This window comes from Choristoneura fumiferana, chromosome 9 (genome assembly GCF_025370935.1).
Source record: "Choristoneura fumiferana chromosome 9, NRCan_CFum_1, whole genome shotgun sequence".
NCBI classification, from domain to species: domain Eukaryota; kingdom Metazoa; phylum Arthropoda; class Insecta; order Lepidoptera; family Tortricidae; genus Choristoneura; species Choristoneura fumiferana.
Genome location: NC_133480.1, coordinates 15,736,335 through 15,751,140, shown reverse-complemented (window position 1 = coordinate 15,751,140; position 14,806 = coordinate 15,736,335). Strand labels below are relative to the sequence as shown.

Genomic DNA, 14,806 nt, shown 5'->3' with positions numbered 1-14,806 from the left:
ATGAACAAGAAGTGATTTAAGCCGTGGTGGCCTAGTATTTGACCCATCGCCTCTCAAGCAGAGGGTCGTGGGTTCAAACCCCGGCTCGCACCTCTGAGTTTTTCGAAATTCATGTGCGGAGTTACATTTGAAATTTACCACGAGCTTTGCGTGAAGGAAAACATCGTGAGGAAACCTGCACAAACCTGCGAAGCAATTCAATGGTGTGTGTGAAGTTCCCAATCCGCACTGGGCCGCGTGGGAACTATGGCCCAAGCCCACTCATTCTGAGGGGCGGCCTGTGCCCTGCAGTGGGACGTATATAGGCTGGGATGAAGAAGTGATTTATGTAAATTGGTAGGAAAAAGTCAAGAAAACCAACTAATATTATAAACGCGAAAGTTTGTATGGATGGATGTTTGTTACTCTTTCACGCAAAAACTACTGAACGAATTTCCATGAAATTTGGCATACAGGTAATATATACCCTGGATTAACATATAGGCTACTTTTTATCCCGATATTCCCACGGGATAAAGATAAAATTATGAAATAACAACCGCTGGGCTTAGTCATGGAATTTGATATGTAGGTAGCTGGACGTCTGGAATAACACATAGGCTACTTTTTATCCCGATATTCCCACGGGATAGGGATAACATCCTGAAATTTCAACCGCTGGGCTTAGAGTCTTGAAATTTTGTGCAGTTGTTCTCAACACAGCCTCAATAAGATAACGATATAAATTTTGGGATTTCCCAGGGGAATTTTGTAAAGTCCCGGAATTTCAATTGTAACTACCAGATCGAATAGTTAACGCGTGCGAAGCCGCGGGTAAACTCTAGTTAGTAATATTTCTAACGTACTCTTCTATTTAGAGAAAACTTTAGCTGTATGTAGCGATATTTTTGATACGATCAACTATTAGCCACAAATAAAAAGGGTTACAAGATAGAAATACCCGTTTGAAATAAAAATGCTAAGCGTTTTCCGTATCTATTAATCTACGACCTGTGCATTTATAAAATCAATCAGCGGATTAACGACGCAATTATCGTATCATCCGGTTGAACTGTGTGTTAATATTCAGTAAGCTTGCGAAATCGCAGCGGTCTCACTTTTATTCCTTAATTAAAACCCTGATTGCACATAACTAATTAAATATTATTAAAATATCCGACTGCAGATATTGCAAAGCGTTAGCATAATCTCAGTCGCGTGCAGTGTATTACATTCCTTTCTCTCTTGTGCAAAATTTGGTTAGAAAGGAACAAAATTGCTTGAGATTTGAAAACATAGGGTTTCGTTTTGAAAGTATTCGAAAACAAAACATTCGATTTTTAAAATTTAAAATGAATGCCGTGTGATTGTCTTTTGTTTCTAATACCAATAAAGCTTGCTATTCGCTGTTAACAAGCCGGAGTGTTTCTCGACAGAATTGAGGTATAATATTCATTTTAATGATAATAAGAAATCATAATTTATTAAGTAATTTAATTTGTTCAATTCTACACTACTGACACATCAAATTAAACAAAGCACTCAAAGAAATAATAATCGATTTAATCGTAAAACCACCATCGAACCAACATCTATCAAAAAACTAGCTCATCAACTCAAATAAAAAACCATAATCGATTGTTTCGAGTCGATTATCGTTAAGCGTCAATTACGTTAAACCGTAACGACACGCTCGGGCAAGCGGTATACTTGAACTTTAATTTAACTACAAGGTTTAACTTTAACCGGATTATCTACTCACGACTTAAACCCTAGATGGGATGTGAAAACAATTACTGACTTACCTAACTCAGAAACGACCACTAACTTTATTAGATAGGTATCATTTTCCATTTTTTTTTGTAAAGAAAATTGTGTTTAAGAAACAATTAATTTTAATTGTTATCTCTGAGCAGAGTGGGTAATTAGGCGATAAAATAAATAAACCAAGAACTATTGGAATCTAGTTTAACAAGCATGTTTTTAAAATTATAATATTCTTAATAAACTTTTTCTTGTACCGAAAATACAGAAATGAGACAGTGTGCTGCACAGACAAAACCAGAAAAGAGTGCCAGGGGTGGGAATCGAACCCAGGTCCTCTAGATGAAGAAGAAGAACATAGATGTCGCTAATCTGCTGCATAAGTAGCGTAGTGAAATAAGCAATCGATATATGTAAACATAGGAAAGATTCGAGTCTATTCCTGTCCAGCGGCGGTGCAGGGGTTATAGCAACCTGGGTTCGATTCCCAGCGCTGGTCTCATTTTCTGGTTTTTCTGTGCATCCATGTCTCAGTTTTTATTTTTATATGGTTTCACGAAATACCCGTAAATGTAACAAATTTGGAGTTGAAATAAAAAATTTAGGTACGCTCCAAAATCCGTATCGAATACGGAATCGATTTGAGCAACGATCCGACTAGACGATCGATAGGTTACGCCTACCTCGCCGGTAGGAGGGGCGCAAATCGAATTAGTGAGCATCGATTAACGGGCGTATCGACAAAAAACACGATTAGCCCCGAAAATCGACAGCCGAAAAAACCTAATGGCGGTTTTTGTTCGAAATTCGAAGATTTGAATTCGTAATTTCGACCGCAAGGCGTTCGAATCATTTGTCAGTGACAATTTTTTGGTTGCAATCGATTTTTAAATACAGACTGAGAGTTTTTGTGGGTCTCGTTTGTGCGGTAAAATTCCTCATTTACGGCCACGGCGCTGTCTTGCACTTTTTGCTCTCTAATAAGATAATTACAGGCGGAATATTCTAAAAGAAACATACCTATTCGTAAAAATAATAAATAAGTTGCACCCGTAAGTATTACCACGATTTTCCTTGTCAGAGAATGCGATGACGCTATAAGACTTCCTGTGAAAAGGTTCCATGGTGGATCGCTCACGCCTCAGTTGGTTCAATAGAACCAATAATCTTAACTAAATATCCTAAAAGAAAAAAAAATATATTAAACTTTTTGCAAAGGAAATTAATTCCAGAGTAGGCAGTGCATAGATCATTCATTTGGCCACCGCTGTCTTACTTTTTGCTCTCTAATAAGATAATTACAGGCGGAATATTCTTAAAGAAATACCTATTCGTATAAATAATAAATAAGTTGCACCCGTGGTATTACCATTTCACAGTGACGCATGAACGGTTTTTCGAAATTCAGTGGTTCAATAGATTAATAATTTAACTAAGTATGTATAAAAAATGTATTTTGCAAATTAATTCCAGAGTAGGCAGTGCATAGATCATTCATCTGTTTGGTTGCCTCATGCCTTATAATATCTCATGCATACAGTGCATACGGTTTTTAAATTTGCCATTAATTGTAGATATGTATTTGCAACAATGTAGTACTGGCACCAGTAGACTTGTAAAATTGCTATAAACTTTAAAAAAAACGACCTTGTGTCTATCCCGAATTGACACGGCATGGGAAAGCTTGCAGTTTTTTGCCCGAACCGGGACACATTCTTCGTGACGTCAAGGTTGTGGGAACCGATCGCATTCCAGGGCTTAGGGAAATGTGGGCAATCGCCGATCACATTCTAATTGCGTTTTTGGTTAAATACTCCAGAGCGAGATGCCGTAAAAATACGCATGAATTTCAAATTGTTAGTGGAATGTTCTATTTTTTTCAAGCCACTCTTCGATTTCAAGGTAAACGACGTTCGAAATTCAAAATTCAATTTCATAATTGTGTTCGGTATTCAGATAATTTCAGAGTCATCTGTCGATTCCTGTTCGATTTTACGAACTATAAAGCTTGCCATTCTCGGCTATTGGCCCGTTTTTATAGTTGATAATTGTTAGTTTTATTAAGAGGTTCCTTTGAAAAGCCCTCAGCGGTTGTTAAGTATAGTTTTAAACGTGCCTCGAGATGGGTGGCTAATGGTCCATTTATAGCTATTGGTTTTGATAGAAAACTATATAAAGTTTTACTGTCACATCGGTTTAATAAGGATGATTGAATACGGTAATTGAAAATTTAATTGATTCGTAGACGTACAATTACGGCTGTATAACTTTAAACGTCGGCGCGTAGCTGGCTTGGCATATTATTATTATTTGTATTGGCAGTATAATTTGTTCTCTTTTCTTTATGAATGAATGAATTGATTTTTTTTTGTGAATAATTCAATAAATGAACTAAAAGAATTTCCTTAACCTTAAGGTCGCGGGTTTGCAAGGAAATTCTTTTAGTTCATTGATATGGACCTCCGCAAAGTAACGCCTGATTCAATAAATTAATAATTCAATATTTCATTAATTGGTTTCATAAACATATTCAAGCTGTCCATTCACTAGAGATGTACGAGAAAGCGGAGCGGTGCAAGGAAAAAAGATCCATCAATAAGAAAGCAGTGCTGAACGATGTTAGCAAATTAAATTCTTTCAGATAAAGTTCTGTGCCTTCATGCAATTGTCATCATAAAGCTCGAGCAAAAACGCCAAATAAATCAATTATTTCTACATTATTATTTTTAACTTACATATGTTATAATGTAGATATGTTAGACACACTCTGCGGCACTTATCCAGTACGGTTTACAAGATACAACACTGTGGTGTGGTAGATGAATGATTACGTAGTGAAGACCAATTGGGTTTTCTTTTGGCGTCTTAGAGGTGAAAAAGTATAACCTACTATTTCGATTCGCATTTTTCACAATTAGGGTTTTTTTTTAATTCTGTAGCTAAACCTATTACCTCTCGTTTTTCTTTACGTAGGTACATGGCAAGCTTTATAAAAATTAGCTCTTCGATAAGTCCAATTCGTGGCACGGCGTATGTAAATTTGAATTCTGAATTACCTTTTTAATCAAAGTTCTTACTGGCCAGTACACAATACTATCGGCGCGCATTCATGCAGTATCTGTGGACGCATCGGGCTCCTTGGATGAATATTTATTCCGCATGGCAATTTTAATCCCTATTGTTCATATTTTACTCGGGTAATATCGGCGAATATGTTTGAATTTAGAATTTGACGTTGGCGGTGTATTGCGGCCGTGTTTTGTTTTTCGCTGAGACATTGTAATGAGTATTGTTGTTGTGGATAGAAAGCTTTGTTTATCTTAATTTAACTTTGATATTTGTTGTTCTGACTTATAAAGCATCTACTAGAGAAGCCTGCTCTACCATAGATCACAACTTTACGTATTACTAGACGTGATTGTAGCCAATCGCATGCCCATTTTGCGTAAAAATATTTAATTTCTGCAACTTTTTTTTTGTGGCCTGTAATAGCTTGTATGTGTCTTGCAGAGTTACCAATAGCGCTTCTGGTGATAGCATCTACATATTTGATTCCGATAAATGATTAAATGTTCCAAATAATCGTGGCAAAGTGGCCAAAATCACAAATCACGTGAAAAACAGCTGTTGCGCAAGGTTACCAGTCGATTATCTTGAATTTGTTTGATACTAAGTATTAGTTTCCTGCATAGTAAACAACCATGCAAACACGACATCATTTAGCGCTAAAATAATCAATGCTAATCGATACAAGATTGAATTTGCGTCTTGCGTGCAATTATCCTCTGACACTGCGACACTGACAGCATCAGTGTCGACTGTCATAGATCACCAGTCATTAGAGCTCGATAATGTCGTCTATTGTGCTGCTAATTGTGACAAAAAGTTGTTTACAACATTTTTTATCTGTCGTACGGTTCTGTATGGAATATTACTTTTTTAATTACACACCGTTTGACAGAAACCAAGATGTCTTCAAAATATTAAGTTGGTGTAAAATGGTTTGGTTGAACGCTCCTTTAAAGGATTTTTTGATTCAAAATGGAGTGACCCTTTTCATGACGTACACTTCGAACATACCAATTTGTATAACTATTAGTATGGAAAGGTTTTTAACTTTAATTTAAAATTTGGACATTTATATTATTTTTTGGAAAAAACCACTAGAGCTCCTTGTGCTCAAGTTAAAATCGATAAATAAATTAAAAATCCTACATCCTTTTGTATTCTGCAATTTCCTGTTGCATTTGTAGATAATACAGTATTAAGCAGATACAGATCTCAATTGAATACTGTCGTAACGCCGGCGATTAGAACTGATATTAACATACTGAACAATAGTAGGACAAAACCTCATGATAATTGTGTAGAACAAACAGGAGATAGACACACCTACACATTTGACGAACGTAGACGCGATGCAAATTGCACTTACGACATATCTCTTACATGCCACTATAGCGCAACTTTAAAAATAAACACTTTTTTTAACGAATAGGAAGTTTTATTTAAAAAAATATTTCATTTCGCACTGGCCAATATCTATTAAGGAGCCTCTCGAATTTTCGAAATTCGAAATCATCTCGCACTTCTAAACAAAGCGAACCCTCCATGTTAATATGTAACGTTGACGTCGATCAGATATTAGCATACGAAACAATAGTTAGTTAAACAATAGATATAATTGAGGTGGTATCGGTAATTTCTAGGGGCGAGGTTAATTGCGGGTAATGTGGAATTGCTAAATTGATTTTGTATCTCTTGATAGTCGATAGTATTTGGTCTGTAATTGGTGACCCTGCTATTAGTGGTGTGATTGAACGGCTGTACTGTACTCTACTCAAACCTATTTGATTAAACGGAATAAAGTTTAGATTAACTAGGTCGATGAAGTTAAGTAAAAAAGTCTTCGAATACGAGGCAAACTTTTCTGTGAGCCCTTTTAAATGATTACCATTTTATTTATACATGAACTGTGTTGTTATTATGCGAACTCTTAGGTCCAGATAACCTTGGATGTCAATAGCTCTTGTTACGTTTCTTACAAACGAACAACTCTAGCAGATTGCGAAGTGCAGTAACTTTTTTTTTGGCTATTGTCAAACTTATTTGAATGAAAACAATATAGGTATTCGGGAACTCGTGGTGGCCTAGTGGTTTGACCTATCGCCTCTCAAGCAGAGGGTCGTGGGTTCGAACCCCGGCTCGCACCTCTGAGTTTTTCGAAATTCATGTGCAGAATTACATTTGAAATTTACCACGAGCTTTGCGGTGAAGGAAAACATCGTGAGGAAACCTGCACAAACCTGCGAAGCGATTCAATGGTTCGTGCGAAGTTCCCAATCCGCGCTGGGCCCGCGTGGGAACTATGGCCCAAGCCCTCTTGTTTTGAGAGGAGGCCTGTGCCCAGCAGTGGGACGTATATAGGCTGGGATGATGATGATGAATATAGGTATTCTATTGAATTTTAGGCAGTTTGCGAAAAACGAACATCTTAGCCATGATTTTTGAAATTACAAGTTTTAAATTTAAAGATTAGATTCTTTATTAACATTAATATTTGACCTGTCTAACGCTTGCTAGAAGTTTTTTGTTGAACATTTATGATATTAGTGATTTCATGTCTCTGCTTAGACGAAGATCAGATCGAATAGACTGAACCAGGCTACATCTTTAACCCGATCTGCAATTTTTACCATCAATGCGATAAAGGTCTATCATTGGTCAGTAAATAAAAAGACATGCAGATGCATTGCCGTTGTGTCAATAATTTGTCATGTTATCTTACTCTCTATTTTGCTCTCTTTCTCTTTGTGTTAAGATTAGCGAATATAATTGTGGGACTGACCTGGATAGACTTTATCTTATATACGCGGTACATCAAGATAACAATAAAAAAGGGGTGAACGATTTATTTATATCAACATCAATCTCACTTTTACTCAACTTAACTCTCTTCAAATCAATAAAGACAACTAGATACATACTTAGCTGTTTCTCATTCTGTGTCCCATGCAGTCACCACGTTCCCGAGATAAAACAAAGCCTGTTCATCATTATCATCATACCAGCCCTACGGCTTAGATGACTCCTGAGCATGTGTTTAAAACATATCAGTTTATAGAAAACTGGCATCATCATCATCCCCGTCATATCAGCCATAGCCAGTAACACTGTTGGACGTAGTCCTTCCCCATAGACCTCCAGTTGATTCGGTGGGAGGAGTCCTGCAACCACCGTGAACTCGCGGCTTTAACCAGGTCAACCGTCCATCTCGTTAGTGGAAGCTTATGTTACTCACAGATATACAGCTTTTCATGGGTGATAGAACAGTTTTTGGGTTTGATCATTACACATAATAACATAGTCAAATATTTTCTCTTTACTTTTTTTATGGTAATGGGGTCAAACGAGCAAATGGATCGCCTGATGTTAAACGATTGCGGCAGGAATCAACCCGAATAAGTCCTCGGAGCACTCCCCGTTATGCGATAGAGGATGCACAGTGAAGCTACATCTCTACGCAGCGCCAACCAGCCATACTTTATTATCTAAACGACAACGAGATGGACGGATGACCTGGTTAAAGCCGCGGGTTCACGGTGGATGCAGACCGCTTCCAACTGAAGCAACTGGAGTTCTATGGAGGAGGTCTATGTCCAACAGTGGACGTCCTACGGCTTATACGACGATGATGATGAGTTTAGACAATTGCTAAAGTTCTAGACAGTTACCTGTTGCCAGAACTGCGCGAGTAGATATATCCTCTCCTTCTTGAAGAGCCAGTCCATGGAGTGCATAGCTTGCACCTCCGCCTCAGGCGCAGGCAGGCTCGCGGCGCCTGTCGGGTGCATCCGGACGACCACGGATCACCCCAACGTCCGGCACATTGCAATCGATTCGCTAGCGAAACGGCAATCGATATCGCGTGCCCTTTGTTCGTTTCTTATTGTGCACCCCTGAAAAAGAGAAAGGGGCTTGTATCGATGCTATTGTGTCAGGACAAGGCACTTGTTCGTGTCGGAACTAATTTGGTTATGCTCGGATTGACAGCTTCGTGAAAAATCGACGGCAACGATTGATTCCGTTTTCGCGTGTGATTCCGTTTTTTGTTTCGATTGTATTCAGACTTAATGTGCTACCATAAGGTCAGGCTTCTGTATTTCGCTGTACAATTGAAAAATCTTTTCTACAGATGTAATAAATCTCAATCTCTCGACATCTCTACCTTGACGATATCATGACGCTTGTATATAGTTACCCGCCGATAGATGGCGGTGTACGCCTTTTGCGTTAGGGTAACGGCATGTTGCCTTGAAACCCATAAAGACTCATTAGAACTTTTGTTAAGCGAGAGAAATAGCAACACTGTCGAAGTAATTGTTTGAAAGTGGAATTAAAGTGGTGTTGTAATAAAGTTCAATCTCGTACACGCTAGTACTGTCTACATCCCATGGATGATGTCTAGTTGTTTGTTTGTTTATACTCTTGATTGTGCAAAAAGGAAAAACAACGAAGTACTGTATTCCGCGTTATTGTTGTCGATTGCTTTTAAAAAGTTTCCTCTAAGTAATTCTGTTGAACAATTTTAATCACTGCAATATTTAGAAGTTTATCTTTATCAAAATCTAGCGACCTGTCTACCAGCCAAGCCAATCCGCGTAAATGGTAATTACTCAGTCGACCTTTATCTACGAATATGCACCATATCGTCAACGTACACGCCTACATTCAAATCAATACCAACTGACACTAAACTATTCCAAACTAGGGTCAAGAATCGTGATTGCGATAGGCATCGGTGATACGAGTGATTATTCGCGTACAACAGTCGCATGTAGCCGAAACACCTAAAAACTAACTTATCGCCACCTAAACAAAGAGCCGTAAACCGCGACTTGTAAATTTGAAACTGCTGCCCGAGGTACAGGAGGGAGCGGGAGCGATAAGCGGGGGATAGTGTGCTGAGTACTTTACATGAGATGCTGTTATTATCTATGTTATCAAGTCATTGTGTTTTGTTCGTTCGATTTACAGTGATGTGTTTACGTGGAATTTTACTGACATCTGCGCGGTTAATTCCACCAGGATCAGAACAACACTTTTATTATTATCTATTCCATCGTACTTGATTGCTAGTATCATTAAAAAAATAGACTTAAGCCATATTGACACAAAAATTTAGACGGCCGCGGAGCATGTGTTTAAAATATATTATCAGTTTATAGAAAATTGGTCACAAATATTTAAGGTCTTTCATGAAAGTTCCTGTTATTTTGTGTAACCAATATTAGAGATACCGTCACTGTTAGTCGCCGTTTACGATACCCATGGGAAGAGATGGGTCCATCCTATTTTCTCTTATCCTATTTATCCTATTTATTTATTATCCTATTTGTGCGCATTTTGCGCGGCACGGACCTTCCGCCATACCTACTTGTAACTTTATTCAGATGGATATCCTAAAATCGCACTTCTCCTGTCCCCTGCACCTCTAAGGCGGCGGCTAGGGTTGTACCTGTGAATTACTGGCGTGTCAATCAATAAACATGATAAGTGCGGGACTTTCGTGCGGCGATATGCAAACAGGATTACACGGCCGCACGGAACGCAATCGATTCTCGCCATCGATTCATTAATCGGTAGGCTAGTTTGGTTTTAATTACGAGTTTGGATTTGGAATGATTGAACGCCCAGTGTTTTTATGAAAGTCGGATTGCAGTTTACAGTTGGATTTTGAAGACGGGCGATTTTTACGACTGGCCAGACTTACCTTAAAGCTAAGTGAATTTATATAAATGATTATTTTACTATTTTTAAAACATCTGAATTTGAAAGTTAGTTTAAAAATCGGCCAAGTGCGAGTCGAGCTTGCGCAACGTGGAATCAGTTCAGTCAGAGACAAAAAAATACTAAAGAGTTACCTATACACCAAAAATAAATTAAACTGACTACCTCTTCTTATGTTCATCATATAAGGTACAACCGCAGAGAGACTGTCTATCTATTACGGTTCTTGAGATATAGCCCTATGACAGACAGACAGACAGACAGACGGAAAGTGAAGCGACATTGATAGGGCTCCGTTTGTCACCCTTCATCTTCGATTATGGAACCCTAAAAAGTATTTTTTTTTAGTTTTGAAAGTAAAACATTCACGTCTTAAATAACAATCTCAAGATTGTGTTTAAAGTGTGGAGGTTAATTTGATTTCCCCCGAAATACCTGAAAATCCTTGAGGTCCATGAGTCATACAGACAGAAACACCCACTTCAAGCCAGTCAACATAACAGTTTGATATTAGTTAATATTCATTAGGGGCGATAAGGGCGGCACGTAGGTATTAGTGCATTGACTCCAGCATCGTTAGTTTTTTTTTTTAAATAGGTACAGACAAGTCACATTTTTTTAATCGAGCTGATTATTTTCAGCCAGTCACTAAAACTTGGTAGGTACCTGCTAGTTTTACGCGCTCAATCGATCAAAGAATTTTATGTTCTAAATTAAAAAAAAAACGACTTCATAAATTACCGAAAATTCAAGATAAGGGGCGACTTGAAAATCGAACGCGTACCTTTTGCCGCTGCTGTAACCGGAGAACTTTAAACTCAACGGCGATAGTTTTAAGGGTGTCATTGTTCGAGCGTTGTCAATACCGCTTATCGATAGATCTACGGAAGCGGTCGCGTGAGCCGACCTCTATTAGCCGAGTCCCCCTTAACAACTTTATTTTTCGGCGAAATAAAATTCGGCCAAAATAAATCGTGCCGAATCACAAGTGTATTAGAATTGTAAATTTGTCGTGTCGAGTGGCTCACTTAGACTTTACCCCTATTAATTTTAAGCATTCAAAACTGTCATTGTTTTACATAGCTAACTTAACGGCGGGACATTCGGTAAACGACTTGGCTCAGAATCTCACAAAACCAGCCAACTTCAATTGACTTTTACAACACTAACGATTAGATAATAATTTTGATTTATTGATTCGTTTTATCGATAAATGCTAAACAGTAAAATTCGAAGACAGGTGCTCGACAATAACTGAAAGAACACGGCCGCAAACAATTTTATCACCATAATAAATATAACGAAACCCCACCGTACCCTCACACGGCGAAACTTTTTAAACACACCGAAGAAAACGTAAAACAAACATAACTTTGCATTTAATAACGACATTTAAAGCCCTTATAACAACGGCTTAAAGATTATTACCGAACGGGATTCGATTTGAGAATCGGCCGTCCAAATTTGCGCGATACAGTCAATACTAACAGTAAAATCTATCGTGCATTGGAACGTTCGTGACAGAAACTTTGCTAGTTTCCTCCCAATCGATGCCTTTTAGTTCTTTTTATGGCTTCAAAACTAATTATTTATACACAATCATGATCGCTAAAATGTAGCAAGAGTCGGAAAATTTCAAATACGAATTCATAACTCAACCGTCGCGTTCCTTTTTCGAATCGTCTGATTTTTCTTTTGTTGCCATAGATGCGTTATCGACAACTTTGCACTTTGTCCGATATTAGTCATTCGTTTTGTTCGTTCGGAAATCTGTTGCGGTTCTTCGTTTGTGCCCTTTGATATTCCCTGTTCTTTAATTGATGGATAACGTCGGTTTTGTTCGCTTTGTTTCTGCGCGAGTGGTTTTTGAACGTGTGCTAAGTGCTTTGTCGAATGTCCTATTGATTTGCATGTGAAGGTAACACGTCAGTAAAAAACGTCTGAGTTTTTGCGAGGTTTTTTAATTTGCTTGATTATTTTGAGCGAAGGTCTCGGATATTTATGTTTAATGGTAAAACAAGTGGAAGCAATAGAAGCATACTTTATAGAGAATTAATACAGTTCGACATGGATAGGATTATTTTTGTTTTTTAATATGAAATCTTTTACTTTACCTTTTTCATAACCATAACGTCCAGAAAACTGCGTGGGATGTTTTTATTCTTACAATTCTTTCGAAACCGATGACCTTTCAACTTTCGCAACCCTAAAGCGTATGATCGAAGCGAGCAATAAACGTCAGTTTAACGGAATTGACGATTTCAATATTCTTATAACAATCGAATGACACTTTTAACGTGCGCGCATCACGACACTAACCGATTACGAGCGATTATCGATACCATTCGATACATCGCGTGTTTGTTTTTACTTTATTAAAAGGCAGGTGTGGCCAGTATTAAGCCGTAGCTTTTTATTTCATGCGTGTTCATTCATTGCGCTTGGAGATAGTAAACACGAGCCGTAAGGCGTGGTGTTTGGGTGGAATTTGGTTTGTTTTGTTGTTTACCAATTGGTTGCGGCGTGACTATGTTGCATGCAAGAAAAAGTTTGCTCTTTCCAAGTTCTCTGGCGCCATCTATTGTTAACACAGTGACATTAATCCTGTTGTCCTAAATTGAATTCATCGCAAAATTTTCGTAGATAATAAATAAATACGGCCACTTATACCCACAAAATAAAGAAAAACATAATAACTCGTATTGCCAACCCAGAAAAGGTTAATGCGTTCACCTTATTTTAGATGTCAAAACAGTATTGAGAAGTTGTAATGAAAAACACAGTAGCTAGTGACACATGCTTAATACACTCGTAAATACATCAAGAAACACTCTAGGGGATAATAATTAGACGATTTATAATCATCTGCGGCTTAAAACAGTCAGATGACATAATTATGTCTTGAGAAGGGAGAAAAAAAGGGGGAAAAAAGTTTGTTTATGATCGGTAGCTGTTAAGAATGTGGGGTTCATTGATGTCTTAAAACCGTTCTAATGGATAAAAAAAATAAGATGACATAAACAAAAATTAACTTCTTTAGAGTCGAATTTTGAGTTATTGATTTTTAAATATTAATAGACGAAGTTAAAAGTGCATTTCTAAATAAAAAAATGATAGATAGATAGTCTCTTTGCAAGCAAAGGCTTTGCATCTGTAGCCACTGATTATTCAATCGACACCCAAGCTGAACTGTTCTAAAATGGTTGAATTCGGACATAAAATTCCTGATAAATAAAAATGCCTCCAAGACGAAAAGAATTCTCAAAAAGTGCAACCAAAGGTACCATTTTTTCTCTTACGTTTTATTATTAACTTCAACCCCATGAATCCGCCATAAACAAAAAATCCAACATCTTACCCTTTATTAAACAAGACGTGTATGACACTTACGGCGTTTCCGATCCAATCGGAGGGGAAGAAAACGAAATATGACGTCGCACGGGTTTTTTGGGGTTGTGACGTGATTTAGAACAGTTTACGAACGTGTCGAAACGTTGAAATGGCGTTTGGTAAACAATAAGTAGAAAGTTGTATGGCAATCGTGTCATTATAATTTTTTGGATAAAAAAAATGCATTTAAAATACGTTCGTAATAAAACAATCGTAATCGATTGTAATTTAATAACATCACATCACTAGCTGCGAACGTTCCAGTTTTAAATTAATACGCATTCCTTTTTCAAATATGACGGAAGATAAAATCGAAACATATTAGGTTAGAAAATGCTAAAAAACATGATTCATAAACGTCTTTTTGTGATCAAAAAAGTTTTTTTATCAATAAAAAACAAGTTTTTGACTTTGATAGAGCATATGCGTATTATTTGCTCGCTATCTCGCGTAACTGTCAAAAATTATCGATTAGGCATATTCAGAACATTTTTCTATTTATGCTACAAGATGAGACAACCGTCTATTAAAATCAGAATAACATCAAACCTCAATCTGTAAGACTCCCCTCGCGACTTATTTCTGTACACATGTCGATTTAAATGAGCAACGAATTTTTAAATTAAGACCAGGCTATTTGAAATTTCAACGGGCTTGTTCTAATGTTACTGGCCAAATAGGAAAGAGGATGACATTAAAATTAAAAAGGTTTATATAAGCCAGCTACGAAAGCGATTTTATAAATAAAGCATTTTGATATCGCACTAAGCACCAAATTTCTAAATACGAAGAAGTTTGACGAAAATAAATAAATCATTCCGTACAAAAACCTTTTTAAATAATTTATCGAATCAGGCGTTACTTTGCGGAGTTCCATTATCAA

The 14,806-nt window shown here is 37.3% G+C and overlaps 1 protein-coding gene across 5 annotated transcripts in view; it reads right to left on the bottom strand.

Annotated features, from left to right (window-relative positions):
• ct (homeobox protein, cut) overlaps positions 1–14,806 on the bottom strand; it is a 185,857-nt gene that overhangs the window by 156,719 nt on the left and 14,332 nt on the right. For 4 of the 5 annotated variants that reach the window (XM_074092587.1, XM_074092588.1, XM_074092592.1 and 1 more), the window contains exon 2: positions 8,478–8,702. In XM_074092587.1, the coding sequence (XP_073948688.1) occupies positions 8,478–8,597 (120 nt within the window). In that variant the 5' untranslated portion in view covers positions 8,598–8,702. Of the gene's footprint in view, positions 1–8,477; positions 8,703–14,806 lie in introns of those variants that run through there. The other variant, XM_074092591.1, reaches the window with a different exon arrangement.